Raw genomic sequence first — 22728 nt, 5'->3', positions numbered from 1 at the left:
GAGAAATCTAACTTGGGGCTAATAACTGAGTAACTTCATCAAAAATCTTTAGTGTAGTCTAACTTTGTACTTGGTGTTTTCATAGAATTGGGTGGGAGGTTGAATTAAGGGAAGATTATATTTTTAAAATATTTTGGAACAAGGTTAATAGACCCACTTAGGAAAAATATGTTATTTAAGGAATTATGTTAAATTAATCAAAATTACTTTGGAAATTTTCAATTACATTTTGCCTTAAGATGTTTTATTTGATTTTGTCACTTTGTCTTCTATTGAAGAAAAACACTGTTTTTTGTAATTAGCATAAAGCTGGAAGAAGTTAGAAGTCTTTTTGTCAATACTGTATGCTAGATATTGGAAAAACTACAACCATAGAAAGTGTTATTTGTACATTTTTATCCATGTGGAGGACTTGTATGCTATGTGTCTTAGAACTATACAACAGACAACAATAATTCATACTTAAAATATTTTTATAGCTTCTATTATCTAAAATTTCAAAGAGAATTTTTTAAGTATAATGTAATACAATTTTAAGGTATTTTAATCACAAGTCTTACTGTGATTCACTGTCCCAAACATTTGCTACCCTAACAAACATTAGTCTGTTACAATTTTTTTTTTTTAGTTGGAAGGCTTTGTTGTCCATTTATACAGAGTGAAAAAAATCTACAAACCTGGCAATACAGTTTGTGAATAAAATTATTCCATTATCATAATAATTATAGTAACCTATATTTGAAACTAATGGAGCTGATCATTATTTATTTTGCTTCTTGGATAATTTCATTGAATTTAGCTAGTAAAAGTGAGTTAAAATTACTTTAAATACGACATCCTCTGGATTAATCCGAAAGCCATAAACATCCTACAACCACATGAGAGAGGCTCTTAGCCAATTTGAGATAACAAATTGTAATGTATCACTGATTCTACCTTGTGAAGAAGGCATGGCCTAATTCACTCCCTCCCCACTTGCTACATTCCTTTATTTGTCAAGTTTGCTGCTTGGTGAGAGGTTAGCACCACTAAGAACATTCTGTCAACCATATGCTGCTGCAGTGTGAGGTGACCAAGAACACTGTACATCTTGATGTGCTTTGCTAATACATTATCTCTTAGAGTGCTGCACCCTATCAGAGATCTTCTGCAGGCTTGTAGTTGATTTTCCCATTCTCTGGGAAAAAGTTGAGCTCTTAGGATGCCTTTATGTTCCATTCATTTGTAAATGAAGTGTCTACTCCACCTGTAGAGGGCTAGTCAAAATCAACTTTACAAATCGTTAAAATTCATTAGAAGTTGCCCACCATCTTAACAGGACGTTCTGATCATTCTGAAATAAGAAAACTGACAAACAAAAAAGCTATTTACATTGCTGCAGTATTATCATAGTCTTATAAAGTCACTCAGTAAACACTAATGAGATCATGTAACAGACTCAGAATGAAGCAGCAGACATAACTAGCAATTTCAATGTATTCTGAATGCTCTTTGAGTCTTTCCATAACCTGTTTTCCTGCTCTGACTGTTCTGGCAGTCTCACATATTCATTTTTGCTACACATGCATTCTTTGAGAAAATTTAGATCCTTCACTTGCCATTTCTACTTTCTTGATAAGCTCCATTGTTTTCTTTTCTCCTTGTTACTAATTTCTACACTTTTCAGACAGTTTTTCATCTCTTTGTAGACAAGCTTCTTCTGCCTCATTGTTTCCCATATATTCCTGAGAGTGGATATATCTGTTTGGGCTACTGTGTTCTTTTAACCATGTCAGACATATTTCTTTTATTTTCTCTTTGGCATTTTGTTACTCATGTTGCCTAGCTCCATGGCATACCTACAAAACTCTTTATACTTTGCTCACCATAGCGTATCTGCTTTTGTTTCTTCATTCTTTTCAGTCCATATTGAGTTTTTTTAGTATCATTGCTGGTTTATTCTGCATTGTGCCCAGAATTTTCACATTTCTTCTAATGCAGTTTCCCTCAAACTCTTACTTTCCTCCTGTGCCAAGCAAAAAATTCTTCCTTCACATTGTAAATAATATGGGAAAATCACCTCTCCTGACTTATGTGTTTTTTGCATCAATTTAGCTTTTGTTAATTAAACTTTTTTTTTGGCAAGTCTAGGAACATGGCTTATATAGATTTATATACAATTATCTGCTCATCTTTACTTCTTTGCAAACCTTTAAAAGTAACAGTTAAGAAACTAATCAAGATTTCTTACTTCAGCACATAGACTTTTGGGGTATTTTTAATTTCAATTAGGATGGAAGATGGAGGAAAACTAGCTTATTATCTACAATTGTAGCCTCAAAAAATAAGCTGCCTCTTGTTAACATTTTTTAGATGTAAATGTCTTGATTTAGACTGCTGAATAATTCTGACCCAAAGCTTTTAGAAACACTGCTTGATATGTATCCTGTTAATATTTCTGCTTTAATTTCAAGCCTAAAATCCATATTTTTAAAAAATATTTTCTACAAATACATGCTTCAGAGTTTATTTTTAATTTGTAGATGAGTGAGCTGAAAGATCAACAGTATTAAAATTGCAGAACAATGACTGATTCTCAGTTACATGTGTATTTATATGGCTTTATTTTAGAAAGTGTAATCCTTTGTGAATATAAAACCTACTTTTAAAGGTATTTTCACTTATTAAGTGGCAAAAAGGTGAAAAACTGCTTGAAGGAATGAATGAGCCAGGTCTGACCTTTGATTTTAACTTGTTCTTGTCATCTAGACCCAGCTGTGCGCCTGGCGTTGTTCAAAAACAATGAAAATAAACATCTTTCTGTGAAACCACCAGGGAAGACACAGCCTATAAATGCTGAATACTTTGAAGGTATGAACAAGTATTTCATTTTATGCATATAAGCATATATATCTTGCAATGTCTTTTAAACAGGCCTATTCTAAGTATAAAACAATATGCACAAATAGAAAAAGGCAGAAGTTTAAGGACCTAATCTGTTCCTGGGTATCTCAAGTTACAGGAGTGAAACATTTCAATTTCAATTCATTGTGGAGAGAAGGAGGTGCTCCTAGAGCTTGATTCATAGAGAGATGGAGCCTAACTCATTTATTTATTGTTTTATTATTAAATCTTCATAATGAAAAATGTCAGAGCATGTCAGAGAGATATAAAATAGAAAGTACTAGACTAAAACTTCATAAATGAAATATCACTTCAAACTCTTCATTTAATTACCACCTTTTCTGAAGCTAGACATTAACTCCTAAAAATTCTTAACATGTTTTTAGAAAGTACTTCCATAAATATTCCCCAGAAATCCACCATTTGACAGAAGGCAAGGAAAGAACATTCAGCATGTAAATATGAAATTATTTTTCATTAATATTTCACAAATATTTAAATACTGATGTAGCTCTTTTACTGTTGAAATTAATTTTAAAACACTCCTTGGTTTCCGTACAATTAAAATAAGGCCAAGTCTATTTAAAATGCCCTTGTTGTAAGACGACAATCATCTCCAGAGACATTGTTTTTATATTGTTTTGATTTTTTTGCAGTTCAATAGTGTACTCAGAAAGTTCTCACCTCTATCTTTTTACCTATTTCAAAGACACAGTCATATGCTATCTGATCTATTCCCGGTTTCACAAAGTAAAATTACAAATTACACTGTATTAACATTCTCTGTATGAGGTTAAAAATTGGAACGTCTGAAACAAGTGTGAAATAAATGAATGTACGTGAATTGCAATTCAGTCAATTAGCTGTATGAAAGCCTCGATTTGCCTCACATTCAGGAGTCCATGCTCAAATTTGTTTGTAAACAATTCCTGGTGAATTCTGAAAAGGAAATATTTTTGCACTATAATTTGTCTTGGATCCAAGCATGAATTTACCTTGACTATAGAAAGTCTGTGTGTACTGCACTTGATTGAACATTCTCACTACCTCATATATGTTTCTGTGGCCTATGCTTATCTAGGTCAGAATGCATCATATGCTGAGGAAACAGGACATGCTGGCTGCCTGTGAAAAAGTGAATGTCCAGTGAAAGCAACAATAGTAGGAGTGTTCAAAACCATGTTAGAGATAAGCCTGATTACAAGTTCAGTACCCTAAAGTCAGTATAGGTTTAGCCTAGGTTTCCTGCCACCACTTTATTTGCTCCTGCTTGAAAACATTTCCCTTTGTTTTGGAAAACTGATGAACGCATTCTAAATATTACTGAAATTACTTTTTGAATTTATGGAGAGAAGGTACCAAGGCAGATTGGATATCAAAAGGCAAGCGTAGTGATGGCTCTCTTAATTATCTTGCATTTCAAGGACCATTTTACTCCTCTAGCAGGCTAAAAAAAAGAAACTTTTTTACCACTCATGGCTGCCTACATGCAATCTGCTGAGCCTTCAGGAAGACAAGCAATATTTTTCTGCTTGACCAGAATATAAATCTGTCCTTCTTCCAGAGGCACTGCTACTTCAGACATTATGTCCAGAAAATTGTAGGTTACAAGTTAGAGAGTGCAATACAGAGCATTTATTTATAGTTATGTGAGGTATCATCAGACAGAACTGGGAATTTCTGAATTTAGAATTAGCAATACTTTGCACCTGCCTAATAACTTCACAGAGCTGTGTTATCAGACATGTCTTCTCTTTTCCCATCTCCCCTCTTACCTTTTAAGCCTTTCTTCCTCTTTTGCCTGCAATAGATCTCTTTTGGTCTGTTCTGTCATTGGAGTTCTTTCTGCAACGAGAAGGTGGAATGTTTTCACTCTGTATCCATAAATCTTGTGGTCATTGTATTTTAAGTCGATAGAACCCAGACCTGTCCTTTGCATCGTGGAAATAAACTTCCTCCATTCAAATCCTTTTACTTTCACAGACTTGGGAGTCCTTGGGTAGAAAATTTGAGCTCCAAACCATCTTCTTCATAAACAACTAAATAAAAAAAAAAAAAAAAAACCAAAAAAAAAAAACAACCCACATTCTATATATTCCTTCTTTATTTCTTTACATTGGGAAATGGAGTGGAGAAGTCAACATCAATAGCAAAACAGCAAGTACACACGTGTTATCTGTTAAATAACAGAATCACTACTTTTGAAAGGGGATGCCCTAGGAAGTGAAACAATTAGAATAGTTTTAGATTTTCAAACTGGAACACATCATGGTAATGAATATTTAAAAAGAAATCTAGTTAAAATGTATGTTGAATGTCTTTTCTCTTCCTTGTGGTTTTGTGTGTGAGAGTACAAAGAAGGCAAAAAAGAATAAAAGCATAAGGGATATAAAAATAGTGAAAAGAAATGAGGTTAATATTTGATGCTTTTGTTTTCCTGAGATTATTGTTCTGTCATAATTTGCCTTCCTGTTTTCCTGCTACAAAAATTTTGATAAGCTGATATGCAATATGCTGATAACAAATTTTGAAAACTTGTGTATAATTTTAATCCCATAGGATAATGCACACATCTCTAAATTGACATACATGTTGTAGGAAAATACATTTTCAAAACTTACTTATTCATAAATATTCAAAATATATTAATAATTTTTATTAAATTTTGGATGAGTCATCATGCTTTACTCACTGATATTAGACAAATACCCACAAGAGATCATTATTTAACATTTGAATGACAGCAGCACACAGAAGTTAGTCAGAAATAAGCCCCTTTGTAATACACACATCATGCCAACAGCATGAGGAGATATTAATCTCACAAAGAAGATCTTACCATTTAAAAATACAAGCAGCATGTGAGGGCACAAACCATGGGAATGTGATTCTGTGCATTACTGCATATGTATGTGTCAATACATTTACATACAGTACATGTGTCTATACTTGCACAAATATATAATCATATACCATAAGTATGTATAATAATAAATGTACCACTTATGACTTTTTATTTGTGTATTTTAAAAAGGAAAATCAATTATGAACAATTACTCTCTGGTGTAATTACTAGTATCAACATGCATTTTGTAATCCTAACACTTTCTGTCAGACAGTTTCAGTTTCTTTAAAATTAGTTTAGTGCATGTGGTCATTGTATTAGAGATACATAAAAACTATTAGTTAAATAAAAATATATTTGAATCTTTATTCTGACATTAACTTGAGTAGTTCATAAAGTAAGCCATAGAATTTGAATATGGAGATATAAATATGTATTTATTGATTCTCATAATAAATTATAACCTGATCAAAAGCCTGAAGACAGATGAAAGCCTGACTGGATGTACTCCTGATGATCTGCTGGATATTTCCTGGGACTATGTATATTACACTGCTTTCTTTAGTGAGATAAGGTTATGCTTCCATCATGGTTGTTAAGTTTAATTTAGTGTCAGGTAGCTGACAAACAAAATATGCCTTCTCTAATGAATATTCTGGTTCAATGAATATTGTTGGAGGTATTTTTGTGGTTTGTAGATAGTGAAATTTCAAAGATCTCAAAATTTTGGAAACTTTATAAGGCACACAGATAATTGTCATAATTTCCTATTTTACATCAAAGCATATTTTTTAGAAAGCTTTATGACTGCTTATCCTCTTTTTGTCTGAGGCTATTTCAGTTGTTAATTTAATGTAAAATAGTCTTGACTGTTTTGGGTAAAGTATATCAGGAACTGGAGGAAAAATCTATCCTTGACTCCTCTTGGGAAGTTCCAATTAGTCCTGGCTGAATGTGTAACAGACCATCTCTGCCATCTGTGGGTCTGTAATTACAGGATCTGTAATTTCATTTACATAAAGGAAGGATACTTTTCTAGCCAACAGTGTGAATACTTAGTCCCAGTACAGCAGCTGAAAACTAAAGAATGAGCCCTAAGGCCAAGCACATTTTTTTGCTACAAGCTTTGCAAAGTGTGTATCTTTTTGGGTCCTCTTTAATCCAGTTTCCTCAACGGTTTTGGTGGGTTATCCAAATAATTTTTGTTCAGTGGAATGGGAAGTGAATTCCAATCTGTAGAGCAAGTTGGAAGAATGCAGTAGATCAGCTGAAAATCCATTCAAACTATCCAAGTATTATTTGGATATGATTCTCTTTAGTTCACAGAATTTCATAGACTATGCTCTATTTAATTTTGCAGGCTACATGATTTCTTGGCATATATAGTATATTTTTTTTAGTCATATCCATATCCATCAGCAACACATCTATACCATCCACTTCAAAGTGAAAACAGTGCAATGTGACTTCACCTAAAAGTGTGAACAATGATTTATGTCTGAAAGTTTAACTATATTAAAAGTGCACTGGGCTGTGTTGACAAGACATGTTTGCTGCAGTTTGGGAACATGTAGTTCTAAATGGCAGTACTGTATTTCCTGTCATTTTATGCTCATGGTGACCAAGGAAAATGTAATGGCTATAGTGTTAAGACTGATTACACCAATACAAATTTGATAATGAGTGGATTATGCTTTCTCAGGTGACTTTTAATTATGCCAATATTTATTTATTTCTGTTGAAATTGTCAGTAGAAATAACATTTATTTTTGAAGAATAGGAAGTGAGGTTGTGATTATGTCATATGTTTGGAAGATAAATATCAAGGGATCCATTTAGTCATCTGTTAGTCAACTTTCTCCTAATTATGAACCTCTTTATAATCTCAAGTGAAGATTATTGCAAAACATTCTTACAGATTATTACTAGTGATAATTGAAAGTGCAAATGTGAGACTTTGGAAAGTTGAAATTTAAGATTAGCTATTAGTTAATTCTGTGAGTTTATTAAAACGTTGTTGCACTTGATCAACATATTTACTTAGATTATCTGTATTATAAAATATGAATACATTTTTAAAAAACTGTGTGTGATATTTAATAGAATTTATATTGATTCAAATCACTCATGCTTGACAAATCACATCTACATGACAGTTAAGGAGTAAGGACAGTACTGAGCTGGAATGCTAGGGCTTTAAATATTTTGTTGTTTGTTATTTATGAGTATTTTAAATGATACTGAACTATAGGTGATAATTTGTGTTAGTTGTTTTTCATCTTTTAGAAATTACCTATTTTTGATGGAGAAATATTAATGGCATCAATTCTCAAGAATCACTGCGTTTGCAAACATTAATTTCTAAAGCAAGTCATCTTTTATTGAATCTGTAGTCTTAAAAGGATTAATAACCACATTGAAATCTGGCCTTGCTGCAATTCTGTGAGTTGAATTGCCATGTTTACAGTAAAATGTAACTATTACATATCTCCCAGGCTCTAAATTTGTAATGCCACATTGGGGAAGCAGTTTCTAATCCATACAGCACTGACAAAAATGACAAAATAATTCATTTTCAGAGAATGTAAGCTCTGTCCCGAAATGTAATGAAAATGTGTTACAGAAACTTGCATTGCAGAAGGGGGTCTATCTTTTAAAATCATAATTCTATGGCTTTGTTTCTTATTATTTAGTTTGAGCTCACACAACAGAACCCTTGCATTGAAATATTTTCTCATTTTAAGGAATTAATGGCTCTCTACCAGCCCTTCAACATGTAAAATGAGTAGGTTACTTGTGTCCAGTACATCCAAAAAGAGCCAGGATAAAATAAACATAAGGAGTTGGATATCTTGGAAAAAATCTGTCATGGGTTTGGGTTAATCATCTCCAGAAGAAATTCAACTTGATGCCTGAAATGTAAGACTTCTTGGAGAAAGCAGTAAAGCCTGAGGCAGTGTTGATCTGAAGGAGTGCTCTCCATGGGTCAGAGCTGCTCTGCTGGCAGAGTGCAAACCCAGTTCACAACAGCGGTACACTGAAAACTTGTAAAGGACTGCAGGGGCCTTACAGTGCACGCACTCAAGCTTCAGTTACATAGTTCTACTGGTCCAGTTTCTTATTATAAAATAAAACTGAAAAATAAAATCTGTGCCTAATTTTCTAGTCTCCTGTCTGTCAATAATAGTGTAGGATTTTTTCAGTATTCATGGAATGAAGCAATCCTGAAATTATGTTTAAAAATAAATATGTAAAACATAATTTATGTGTATTTATGTAGTGCACTTCAGTGTCTGAGTATTTATAAATTATTTAGACATGTGACATTTTTATTAATATTTATGCTTTTCACATTCAACTACCAAAAAAAAAAAATTCTATTTGCCCAAAGTTTGTGGACAGGAGATACTTGCCCTAGATAAATACCAACTAATATTATGAATTCTTTTTATGGTTCTAGTCTTCAGGGTTTCTGTATTCATATATTCAATGTTTCTGACCAAATATTTCACCTGCTTCTGTACTTTCTCTTTGTTCCTGACTCTGCTATTTTGCAGACTGTTGTAATTTGTGGTGGCATAAGGATTTTATTAGTGCATCAGATATGAATGTTGTCTCTAAGCTAGTGTGTTTGTTTGTTCCAATAAACTTCTAAAACTAGGATTTCATACAATGTATAGGTGGTTACCTGTGCTTTCATAACATATGAATTTACCAGTTTCTATTAACCTAAAAGGAACTGCACACACACACACACACAAATATCTTACTGTTCTTTTGCTAATAAGGACCCAGTGATGACTTCAGTAGAAAGGAGATCTCACCTAAAATGTAATCAGAGATTGAGAAACTACTTTTTCTCATTGTTGAATTAGATGATATAATAGTTCAGGTAGTTTTATTTGCATGTCCTTCAATTCTGCATTTCTTTTTCCTCCTTTTCTTGATATTTTATGTCCAAGATCTTTGTAGTGTGCTATCTGCGCTATATGCACTATATGTGCTATCTCAGCCAGTGTCAAAGTAAACAAGTTGATTCCACATTCAGATCCACAGGTTTTAATACTGCATAAGGCAATCATTTTAGATGAATAGATCCCTGAGTACCAAAGCATTTCAAATCCTTTTTCATTTGACCATTCAGTGACCTGATAACTATTTCCTGTCCCTAAGAAAGGTCATGACCCAGGTCTTGGAGTGCAAAAGACAGATAATTTTAGCAACAAGTTAAATCCAAATGGATTTGGTTGGAGGGGGTAAAGGAGAATAGGTTTGGTTAATTTCCTTTAAAATAAAGTGTTACAAAACTTGTATTAAGCATGTCCTGTTAAAAGTGTTCGTTGAATTTGTTGCTGCCTTGTTTGGGTGCCTGGGGACTGTGGTCAATATTGCAGTGTTTTGTTTATTTGCTTTGCTTTCACTGAACAGTACCCAATACATTTTTTTACACTTCAAAAAGCAATTGCTAAAGAAGTGGTCATTAAAAGGGCATATTCAGATATATTCAAAGTGCTTTCCAAATTGAGTGTTTCAAGCACTAAAATCATATTAGTATGTGAATGTTTTTTAAACATAGGCCACAGACTCGGTGTCTGTAAAAGTGCCACGAATGTTACATAACACAAATGCTCTTCTTGCAAAAGAATTTCCATTTGGTATGATGATATGAATAAGGACTATAATGTAGTCTTAGAAATATTTTATAGGTATAAATCATGCTTCAATTGGAATCCATGGCACATTTAAAATCACGATTAAAGGAATGTTTCCTGTAGCTATATATTTTAATAATTGCATTTTTCTAAGCACTTTCAGAGATGAAGTAAAAGAAGGCCTTCACACCAGAGCTTTTAATTAATTTCAAAATGCAATTTATTAAAGTTTGCTTTAAAGAAATTTTTTTTTTCTATTCTGTAATGGTGTTATGGAAAATTAGTGTTATCAATGAGGTCAGAGATCTACAGCATTCCAAAGAGGCCATTTTCACAAGTTTAATATTAAACACACATTGAATTAGCTTTCTGTTTTTCTAACTAATAACTTTGTTGTTCAGATACATTTTTGAAGCAAAATATCAGAATAACACTCTAAAATTTAAATAGAGAAACCTAAAATTTTATGCTGTTCAATAATAACTCTTACAGCAAAGTTCTATAGCTTTTGTAGATTTTATGTAATCTAGAATTGAATGTGTGATGGAGCTACATAATTTTACAAGGAATTCCAAGTAACTCAAGTATTTTAATGAAAATGTACAATCATGCAGTGATACCTATGTAACTTTTATGATGTGTTATTTCCGTAATGTAAATCTTCCTACTTCATAACTCTGCAGTTAAATTCTTATCAAAACATGTCAGCAGTTTCTGGAAATTTGTAGGTTTTTGCTAGTTTGATGTATGCACTGCAGATATTTTATCTGGCTTGTGAGTATAAAAAAGGTAGAAATACTGAATTTTGCAGTTATATATTTTTTTTTCATGTTGGTAAGAAAGGCTGGAATTTAAGATAATATTTTTGAATACAATTTTGTTTACATGACATTCTAGAATTGTTCTGTCTTGGCAGGTTTATTGTCTAGTTCCCAATCCATCATTATAACTTCATAAATTAGCACATTTATAAAATGTTGTAGATAACCCAGACCAGACAATGAGATAAAGAAATCCAAGTACCCAAACAAAAGAACTTCACTTTCACAGTCATCATTAAGCAAGTACATTATGAATAACTGTATTTTTTTAATGGTTTCTAAATGCACATTGAGTATCAGGCTTACTAAGACCCTGACTGTGGAAAGATTTTTCTCTCAAACACATGTATGCTTTTTGTTTTCTGATAAGAAGCAAGCTCAGCAGTTTTCACTTTATGAGGAGGCCGGTGATATCTCTTGTGAAAGACAGAATGTGACTTTCAAAAAGGAGGAGTTTAAACTCCACTGTGTATTTTTAAGTTAAATTTACGGAGTATTTGCTTTAGTACCTGATGTATATTTTGTAATTGAGAAATTAGCAGTGAATGTAAAAAGAAAGGAAGCTATGTGCCAGTAAGCCAGAAAGTTCTGATTTAACCTACCAATGACCTGGCTTTGTTTGTTCAGATGACAGTTCTAAAAGTGCGCAGAGAATATTCCCTTTTAATACAGTTATTTGCCGCAAGCCGTGACCTCACTGCCTGTCGGGGAGCAGGTCTGAATTGGCCCTTTCTCTGATATCGTGACATTGCTTCTGTTGCCTCGATTGTGACCTCTGATTGCACGATACCCCTGAGAGTTCAATTTAATAAGCGTGACTCCTGACTCTTAGCCAGGTCTGCCTTCTTAGGTTTTGTCAGACTCTACTTGTAGTCTGGTCTACATATGCTAAAACACTGCATAGGCTGTCATCATGCTATGTGAGTTGTGTGCACTGTATTCAAAATTCTCTTTCGAGCATCTTTCATTTATTGCAAATGCAAATGTTTATAAAATCTTTCTTGGAATAAATTTTCGAAGTTGTTTCTTTCACATCTATGGCTGCTTGGGATTTTTGGGTTTTATACCTTTGTGCAGATACTACTCTTTCACTAAATCACTAAGCATGTGTGTTATCCATGCATCATACCAATTTCTTGCCTCTAAATTTTATTTCCTCTGTGAGAGTGTTGTATATTTTATGACTTCCCATACAGTATGTTTGTTCATTATAGAAATATTAGGGGCAAATCCCTTTTTCTCACTGTATAATTGGTATAGTCACACCACAAGACAGTACTGATAAGCACCCAGAGCATTGTAAGATGTAGTGACCCAGGACCAGTCACGTGAAAGCCGAAGAATCTGTTTGGAATCCAGGAGAAGGTGAGTAGAATTAAGACATTTTAAATACCATTGAAAGTAAGTTATATTTGTTTTAGTGACAATTTTGCTACATCATTGCATTCTTTTCTCCCGTTTTCCTCCTCATCTAGCCAGAATGCTGAAGAAGAATCTGTTCTGAGACCTGGATGCCTTGAGGGTGATGATGCTGTTCAGATATTTCTCCAAATTTTTGCATTCACTGAACCAGAATATGGAGAAGTTTAAAGATTGAAAGTTTCAAGAACTGTGGTACAAGTTACAGATGAGTTTCTGTATTTATTTACATGCATTTTCTGTATTCTCATTGCAGATATGTACCCATTTTTCTAGCCTCTGTATCAGTACCTGTAACAGAGTGCTTCTAAAAGAATTACTGTTTCAGAAGAGAAGAAAAATCTTGCTAAACAAAATAATGCTTTGGGCTTACTTTTGTAGTTACATTAATTTTTTTCTGTAAATTTTACCATTTAATTATTCTTTATTTCTTCAAGTGCTTTAAGGAATTAATTTGACCTTTTAAATCAGATTTATTTTTATTAAAATTGTTTATTTTTTATTAAAACTATATCAGGATCTTTCTTATGAAACAAGATCTGTATAAGTAAGAAAGTGCGTATTTTCTTGTTACACTCAAACTTGGCAATGAAATTCTATTATTTCTTCATGACAGTGACTGTTTACAGTGAAGTAAAATCAAGTAAAATCTTGTTTTGGCCAGGTTTTTCCTTTTTTTTTTTTTTTTTTTTTGGGTAGACAAATTCATGTAAGATTATGGAATTTTAATAACTCAATTTAGTCTCTAAGGTTTTAAAAGTCATAGTATAATCATCTGTTTCCTTCTTCTGGAGTAAATAGTATAAGATTAGCTGCTAAATTTCCTTAATCTTAAGTGAGAGTTTGCCTACCTAATTGAAATTTATGGGATTTCACTCCTCTGGATCAGACCTTAGTGCTCTGTAAATTCCTGTGCTATTGGCAGGAGATTAGATCATCAGCTGCAAACAAGCAAAGTTACAAGTGAGCAAGTTTTAACTTCTTGTTAGACAACTGGTAAAACAAATTACACTTTTAAATTCATTAGTTATGGCTGTGTTAAAAGCTATTGCAAATATAAACAGAATGCATATGAGGCAACTTCACGTATTTGGAATCATCATGGTATTTAGGTTGTTCCCTCCTTTTCAAACAAATTGTATATATATGTAAATAGAAATACATATCTAAAGCCAGTGAGTAGGAGAGTTTGGTAGCAAGTTTAGATGAAAAGTGCAGTAAAAATAAACTAATTTAAATACACCTACAATAAGCATAAACTGTTTAAACTCAAGATTAGGGACAGTTAAATTATTCACAAATATGACTGAGGGGTTTGTGTTCATCTTCCTGCTAAAAAAGAATTTTAATAAAGCTCTAAACAAAAATCTGTAAAAGAACAGGAGGAGTCAGGGCTAATTTATTCCTTTTTTAATTGATTCCTTCATTCAGTAGGTAAATCATTCAAACCATCTCTGCATGGATAGAGAAAACCTGTGCCATTGTAACTATAACTGATCCAAAATCAATATAATTAAGTCAGTTCCATACCTGAGGATACAATTGAATATGTATTGTTTTCTCTATAAATATATACAGTGCTTTAATTCTCGTTTGTTTTCCTGTGTTTGCCAGCTGAAAATCACAGTTTAATTAGTGAAGAAATCTATATGGATGCTAAGCTCCTGGAGATATATGTATTGAGAATTATCCTGGGGCAACTCGTAGAAAAATTGTGGTTTTCTTTTGCTTTCTTGCCTGACCTTCTTTACAAATGGAAGGTTTTTGTTTTTTTTTTTAAATAGATCTACAAAACCCTGGAATTTCATATTGTTTATTGTCTTCCATGATGTATCAACCAATTAAATATAACTCAATAAGAAGAATTAGTCCTTTTATGTCTGTATTTATTTATAGACACTGATAAGTTTAGTGTTTATGGTTGTTTTTAAGCTGGATGTAAATATATAAGAATTACACACAGTTGGGGATTAACTAATTTTAGATGTATTCTTAAGAAAAAGAAAAGACTCTCAGTCTGAGACTTTTTTTCCATTTAACTCAATGAACATAAAATCAAGTCTTGTTTATACAATGTTTGGCATAATGATAGGCCTGATCTTCAGTGCTACCTCTTGGTTTTGCTATGGAGTAAATGAAACAGCAGCCTTGCACTCAGTGTAGACTTTGTGTGTGTATTTGACAATGGAGAATAGTTCTGCTGTTACACATTACTGTGCTGACAGAGCTGTGAATTGTTGTCATGGTGTGTTCATCAACTACCAATAGGTATTTCAAGTCAACATCAGAAATTAAGCCAGAAATAGTTCTGCTCAAGCAAAAGAAAACCATTTTAAATTGAAAAATATATAATATATTGATCTATCATATATATATTAAGTATATTATATAAGTAGAATGGATAATAAATCCAGAGGCATTCACAACTAAACTACGTATTGACATTAGTACAATAATTTCATTATTTCACTTTCAGTGTTACTCTGCATTAAGTACATTAAGATCATGTGTGGTACTTGGGCACATCATATGTATTGATGAGCATGAGATCTTAAAACAAGTTCTTCTATTATTCAGATAACTTTCTAGAAAAAATGTATATTCTTAAGAGTAAACATAATAAAGACATTTTTGAAATGAAAATTCTGAAATTTGACACAAAATTACATGCTTTAATTATTCATAGAAAGTATAAGACAATTACTAATGTAATATGTCAGCTTTATTGACTAAATTAATTCTGCTCCTGAGTAATGATGGTTCTTTTGTTTCTTTTAACACTTGGCATATGTATTGTCTTGCCAATTGGAAGCCTCCAATTTTTATTTTGAACAAAAGTTTTGTTGGGTTTGAATTTTTCTGTCCCTTTCTTATACTTTTAAGTTCTTCACTACAAGCAAAACCTACCTTAACTTTTGTTACACTCAAAATTGGTTCTATTGTGTAGGTTTTGCCCTCTTTGTAGTGACCAACATAGTAGTTAGACCTCCTGCACTCCTACAAAATGTTCCTTTGTACTTGTTATTTTGAGAATTCCTTTGGAAGATCTTATGTCTTAAATAATTTTACTTGGTTTATTGAATTTAGAGAAAGCTATTCCTTTGGTTTGGACTACATATAAAGTGGTAACTCTTCTTGCTTGGAAATACTATTTCATCACTGAGCAACTAAACACTTGTACTGAAGTTCTGATTTCTTCTGTCATTTCATTTTTAGAAGTGGGAATGGATAGAAATAAAATCTATCAAAATATTCTGTAAAGAAAGGGGGTTTTATGTTATGCATCTCTTATATTTCTCCTCGACAGTAAAATATCCTCTCTTCAGTACACAACATCCATCATTAAGGGGTTTATTAATTTCCAAAGTTTATGAGAAAAAATAGAGATAGTGTGTACTAGGCAGATTTGAAATTTGAGACAAGAAACTATGTGAGACTGTAGGCACCAAGGGTAAACAAAACAGGTTCAGTCAATTTCCATCTTATTTATACCTTACATTTACTGATGAATAAATAAGCATTTAAATGCTGAACATACTATTCCAAAATATTTTTTTACTCCTCTTGATTTCTTCAGTTCTTCAAGAGTCTTGACTATGCAAAGAACTCTTGGTAACTCTTGGCTGTACTCCAGATTCATTTCTCAACAATGCTGTTGATGAAATTTGCCTGTGCAGAATGGCTGAAGCGGGTACTGTATAGACTCCAGAACACTGTGTTCATAGAAGACTGCACAAAAGAATAATGGGAAAGTGTGGTATAGCACTGTAAAGTATTTAATATTCTTTTTGAATTTGTAAACACCCGAGTGGATCCTGAAGCATGCTGACTGCAGGTAGAAGTAGTTTACATCAGGAACTCTTCTCTTTCTCTCCATTTGGATAGAGTATCACCTCTGTAGCTTCTTAATTTTTGGTTTTTGCAGGGATGTTTTGGTTTTTGTTTTTGTTTTTTTTTAAGAATCAGCTCAGTATTTCAAACATAAAGCAATTCAATATTCAAACAGTCATTAATTAGCAAAAAAAATTGAGATGAACAGTTGGTTGTGTTGCAGCTTCCTGTACATAATAGGTGAAATAGTTGTTTTGGTTCATACATCAATGCAGAAAAATGTCATATGTCTTAGGAAATATCACAGTATGAAACTGCTGTTTGTTACGAAGAAAATTATAGAAGATAAATTAGAAATGGTATTTAATGTAAATTGAGTAGTACAGGAAGTGATAACAACCCATAAAATTTTCAAGAGCTGATCAAATTGTAAGGAACAGTGTTTAATGATGCCTTGATGTCAGTACTAAGAAAATGAACCTTATGAAGCAGTTCAAGTGGAAATGTACTATGTTACAAGGAGAGTAGAAGATGGGAGCTTTTTAATATAGAGTGGTAGTTTGCAATGTATTTGTATGATCAGAGGGTTGCAATAGAAGAAGCTAAGTAATTATGAGATACTGGAAGAAATTCTTTGATACTACTGGGATATAAATAGAGATAAATAACTTTAAATTATATGTTTTAAAAGTACACCAATGAGGATGAAATAAGACTTAGATTTGCCTCAGTGTGGGAAAAAGAAAATGTTGAGCTTAAACAGAAAGCTAGGGACAGATAAATAGTAGTGGTATATTCTGCAAGGGCAGGAACAAGTAGAAAAATAGAAAATAATGAGAAAGTACAAGTATGAAATCCTGTTTTCCTTGAATTCAGAAGCTGAAATTTGTACTTTTTCACTGGTTTAGAAATCTCAGCTAAAGGATTCAGCTTTTGTATAATCTAATAATGAGACATCAAAGAGAGAACACAGAAAGCACAGTCTGAAATATGATAACTGTTGAAACAGAATTAACTAGTTGGTGAAGACATTAGAGAAGAAAAGTAGGTTTGCAGATCAAATAATAATGTAGTAGGCCTTATTTGTAGTTTGAAAAAAAACACAAAATACCTGGTTAAAAGAAGAAAAGGGCTCAAGTTTTAGGAAAAACTCTATTTTATTTTTTTTTCCTTTCTGTAACTACTTTTATAATGTTTGAAAGACATTCTCTTGTACATTGATCAGCCCTCCCATGTTCAAGACTCCTTATTGATTGATAATTGATAAAGAACTCAATAAAACATTTTTAGGCATCAAAAATTATGTAGGTCATAACCTGAGGTAGTATTGTTTTGTTGAAATTCTATTTAATTTTTGTTCATCTGTGAAATCACTCAGACATTACTATAAATACTTTTATTTCATTCATTCTGGTCCTAGAGATGGAAGTCTATATAGTCAGAAGTCACTCAAATGAAAAAATACCTTCTAAAATTAACTAATATGTCAAAAGAAAATGTTTTCAAGGTAAAAATGTATCTACCCCATTATCTGAAAATTCCAGACCTGAGCTGTAGATAAACATTATCTAGGGATGCTATAAGGTTCAGCAAGAACTCTGTGCCAATTTCTGCCACGTCTGGAAGTCACGTATATATTTCTACTATAAAATTATTCACAGAATACCTGTAAGCATACTAAAGACCACTCTAAATACCATTCTTTTTCCAAAACAAGGGCCTGTTGTGATTGCTGTGTAAGGGATGGTAGTATTTAGTGACTCTTGAAAAAGTACACTTCTGACAAATGTTTTAAGTTCTCTGTGGAAAAAAAATTCCTCTCATTTCTCTTACATTCTGCTATATAGGTGGATTTTGGGGGTGAAGGGCAGTGAGGGTTGTAATTTTTTAATTATTGTTGTTTTCTTATATTTTTCTAAATACTTCACTTTTTTGCCTTAATAGCAGGAACAACACATCAGTCTTTCTGTTCTGTGTATATTATACAGATTGTGTCAAAAGTAAGGCTTTTATGTAACTTTTGTTTTAACATGAAAAAAAATGAGATAAAAAAGTTGGATTTTAGATCTGAGATTTCAAGGTAATTTATAAATTACAATACACATATTAATATAATATACACATTATATTACTGTATAAAAAACAGTAGAAATTATAAATCCTCACAGGGTAGATAATTTTAATTTTCAATAAAAATATTGTTTTTTAGATTTTATGCATTCATACACATACTTGCACACATATGCCCTCATATTATGTATTTCTGAGCAGTAATTTATGCCACAATACTGACATAGAAGAAAAATGTAATGTATTAATAGCATAGACAATAATTTTATACCCAAGTTCAGCTACTTAATTCTTGTATTAAGAACACAAATTCCAGAATACCTATTGAGAAAATTAACTCTTGTCACAGATTTTTTAATTAGGAGAGGAAAACTTAGAATGCTGAAGAATTTTCAAGCCCTTCCTTCACATTGTAGGTCTTAGGTTTCTTAGTCTTTTATTTGTATTGTACTCCCTATGAAGCAAGGTTTGAAATTATTTCAATCACGTTCTAAACACAAGATTTGAAAGGTTCAATACAGGGCAAGCTTCTCCATGTATTTATCAAGAAGTATGACATATTAAAGTTAGACCTTTTATGTTCCCATCATCAACAAATAAATTTGGAAAAAAAATTACTCTGTTGAATCGGGTTCTTTAATCCTCTCACATATGAGTTGATGAAGCGTGGAATGGAATAACTGTTATTTACAACAACCAGGATTGGTGTTTTCCAGGCACAGAACTTGAGTTCATCCTGAATGCAGACATTGTATAACCATCCTCCTTCCTTTTGTATGCTGGTATGTTAACAACACTTGTCCTAGCACTGGGGAACATGGGTTTCAAGTACCCCTTACCCTGATGAGATTTGAATCTCCAGCTTCCACATGCCAAGCTATTCCATTGGCTGTGTTTCAGTCCTCTTTTAGCAGGGACAGTTAGAGCTGAGGGCACAATACCCATATATCTTGAAGGAGAGAAAGAAAACTGACTCCATGTAGAACTTAGGGCACTGCACCTGAAGTAGTTCATAGATTCTTTCCTCTTTTACTTTAGTTCACTTAACAGGTTACCCAGAGATAGTCTAATTTAAAGTACATCGTAGGATCCATTTTTTAAACTGAACATGAGTCATACTGTCTCAGAGCAAACTCAGGAAACAAATTTGAGTGATGAAGGATGACATTTTTCTGGATACCAAAGTTCGGGTCCTTAGGTTTACATGTGGATTTGGCAACCCAGAAAAGAATTTGTTACTTTCCTATAATATGCAGTTCCAAAGATATTTCATGTGCCAGGGCTTTTCTAAGTTCCCTCCATTTGGATGCTCAAATTTTGTAGGAAATTGCCAGTAGGTGGCCCTGACTACTGCGGTGTATCTGGCCTAAGTGCACTGTATCTGTGTGGATGATTATTTGGCAACACCTAAAAATCATTACTGTATTAATGCCAAGTGTAAGACAATTCCAATCTTACATTATTAACATGTGTGTCATGTAAAAATAAAAAAATGAAAGGTCAAAAAGATTGAAGTCTCAGAGTGATAATCTAATGACGGTATGATACTTTACCTCTGTAATTAATTTGGGTTTTGATGCCTTCTTTGATGTATTTCTGTTTTCTTTGATAGTCTTAGAGTTGTCCACATTTAACAATTAAAGATTATCGGTCTGATCCATTTCAAAGATGCAGAAAGCTTACAGTTCTTTGGAACTTCTATGTCTGTTAATACTTCCACAAAATCAGGTCCAGGTTTTTAAAAAACACATAGCTCTAATTTAACAAAGCTACCAAGCAAATGCATGTTAATGATACTGGTACACGAGATTCTTGAACACATGATGTTTATAAGTGGAATAGAAAAGTGATAATGCAGTGTTTTAATTCATAACACGGATTTTTATTTTTTTTTTTGTAAGAATTAAAAAGCTAGATATTACTTTTAAAAAGCAAGGATATGAGTATGTTCCAAATAAGAAAATAGAATACAGTTTTCTGGAACATTATAAACAAATTATTGAAGATCATCTGCCCATTTGAGAAAGACACTATTAACACTAATATGAACAAGAATATTCTGTCTAATAGCATATATAATTATAAGGAGGAAAACCTTATTTTTTGCACTTTTATCTTGGCAAAATTTTTGTTTCAGTCATGTTTCAATAAACACGAAAAAATAAAAAATAAATTAAAATGCTTTTTTTAATAAAACCAATTGTTTTTCAAACATAATTAAATCAAAAATAGAAACTGCAACTGATGAAAATTATTAAAAATAATTTTGGAAAATAAATTACCGAATTAAAAGTATTCATATTCTTTGTAAGCTTTATTATAGCTTATTGTACGTTCATCTTCTTTCAACCATTGGTGACACACAGACTCAGACATGAACTTCTAACAGTGGTTTATCCTCTATAATGATTTTCCTTTTAATAGAGAAAAAGATAAAAACACTTTAGTGAATGCATAAATAATGCAAATCATTTTAATTGCAAGTCATATTTATCCTTAAAAATATAGTAACACTGGGACAACTTTTCTGGAAATACAGATAAGAAAAAAACTAAATATGCTTTCTTGGGAAATTATTTCTCATTGGAGAACATATGTGGAAGGTTTAATCTCCAGATGAAGTGCCCGTATGAGGTCACTCACAATGTGTCTTATTCTAGTTATAAATCAGCATCTGTCTTTGAATGAAGAGCTGTAAGGATACCAGTGTAGCTGTGGACTTGGAACCTATACATTTACAAAATGTAAAGGTTAGATAACTGTACTCCTGAACCAGGAAGGCAATATCATAAATTTAGAAAAAAATAAGTAGTTCCCACTTTAATAAAGGAAGCTGATGAACAGTGTAATTATCAGTCTTTTAATATTTGGCACTGATTAAGTAATTCACTGCTTGAGTTTTTTAGTCAGCCCTCACACCCTCATTTGCATAGATATAGTGGCTGTCCATCCAAGATTTTAATTTTCTGGCTTCTTAGGGAAGTAAATGAGAGTTCTTTACATCAAATAGGGATAAATTCTTCTGCCTACATCCTAGTCTGTGAGTGACTAACAAGACATATGTGACTTTATATTCTTGACCAGAACCTTGCCTTGAACACATTCAGCCTAAGTGGATTTGGTTTGAATAGAGATTCCCTATATTAAGACAAATAAACAAAAAATATTTGTATTTCACACTATGAAATAAGCAGCTTTGATACTTTGACTTAAAGCTAAAATTGAAAGCAATGAGCTCATGGCAAAGCTAGGTAAAATGCTAGTGAGGAGCTATATTTTGCAGTTTATGCAAAGTAAATTATAAGTTTAAAAAATACTACTGGTAATTTACCAAACCCCTTAAAAGGTGAATTGGTGAATATCCTATCATTTCAGTTTATAAAGTCAAAACATGAATGAAAATTATGTCACTTCTGATATCTCTGTTCCCACCCCCTGCCATCCCTTTGCAGTTACTGAAAGTTAAATATCCACAGTGAGCAAATGGACTTGATGTTAAGTGGTATTTGCTGGTTCAAGTATTCCTGCGGTTTACTAAAAACCTTCTAGCACCTACCATATTCACCTGTCAGTGATGAAAGGAGAATCTTTGAAAGAAAAAAAAAAAGGAATAATTAGGAATAACAGAGGTGATAACTCAGTGTTATCTGAAATTATGTTAATTAATAAATTATTTGATAGCTGATATGTTATCAGTGTTATCTGAAATTTCAAAGAGAAAAACAAAAAATATTTGTACCAAAAAGAAAAGAAAAAAGCTTTCAAATGTCTCATAAAAGCCCTGAGTTGAAGATGCTAAAAAGATACAACCTAAAAAGTTGATGTATGAGGGTAGAAAATAAAAAATTATTCTAATCCATGAACGTTACCATGCAACAATGATGGTGCCTCTGTGCACTCTTCCAATTCTGGCATCCTCTTCCTGATGATTCTGTGTTTGTTATTCAGCAGAATGGTCCAAAAACTGAAGGATCTCCAGAACTGTACATTTAATTTTTTTCCCATAATGCCACTGTTTTATTCTCTATCTTTAGATGTCTTCTGTGATCCAGAAGTAGGTAGTATTTTCTGAAAAATAATATCATAGATTCAACTGCTTTGGAATCCAAATCAGAAATTGCCGTTAAAATGTCATAAACGTTTTAATAGATCATATCAGTAAAAGACAGATAAGAGTAATAAGATTTCCATGTGTCAACTCTTGCAT

At 32.4% G+C, this 22728-nt stretch overlaps 1 protein-coding gene across 1 annotated transcript in view; it reads left to right on the top strand.

Annotated features, from left to right (window-relative positions):
• LOC131591861 (leucine-rich repeat and IQ domain-containing protein 1-like) overlaps positions 1-22728 on the top strand; it is a 102902-nt gene that overhangs the window by 61187 nt on the left and 18987 nt on the right. Inside the window, exons 22-23 of the mRNA XM_058862961.1 lie at positions 2749-2850; positions 4266-4271. Of these exons, the coding sequence (XP_058718944.1) occupies positions 2749-2850; positions 4266-4271 (108 nt within the window). The remainder of the gene's footprint in view (positions 1-2748; positions 2851-4265; positions 4272-22728) is intronic.

This window comes from Poecile atricapillus, chromosome W (assembly GCF_030490865.1).
Source record: "Poecile atricapillus isolate bPoeAtr1 chromosome W, bPoeAtr1.hap1, whole genome shotgun sequence".
Taxonomy (NCBI): Eukaryota; Metazoa; Chordata; class Aves; order Passeriformes; family Paridae; genus Poecile; species Poecile atricapillus.
This window is presented reverse-complemented; position numbering and strand designations above follow the sequence as displayed.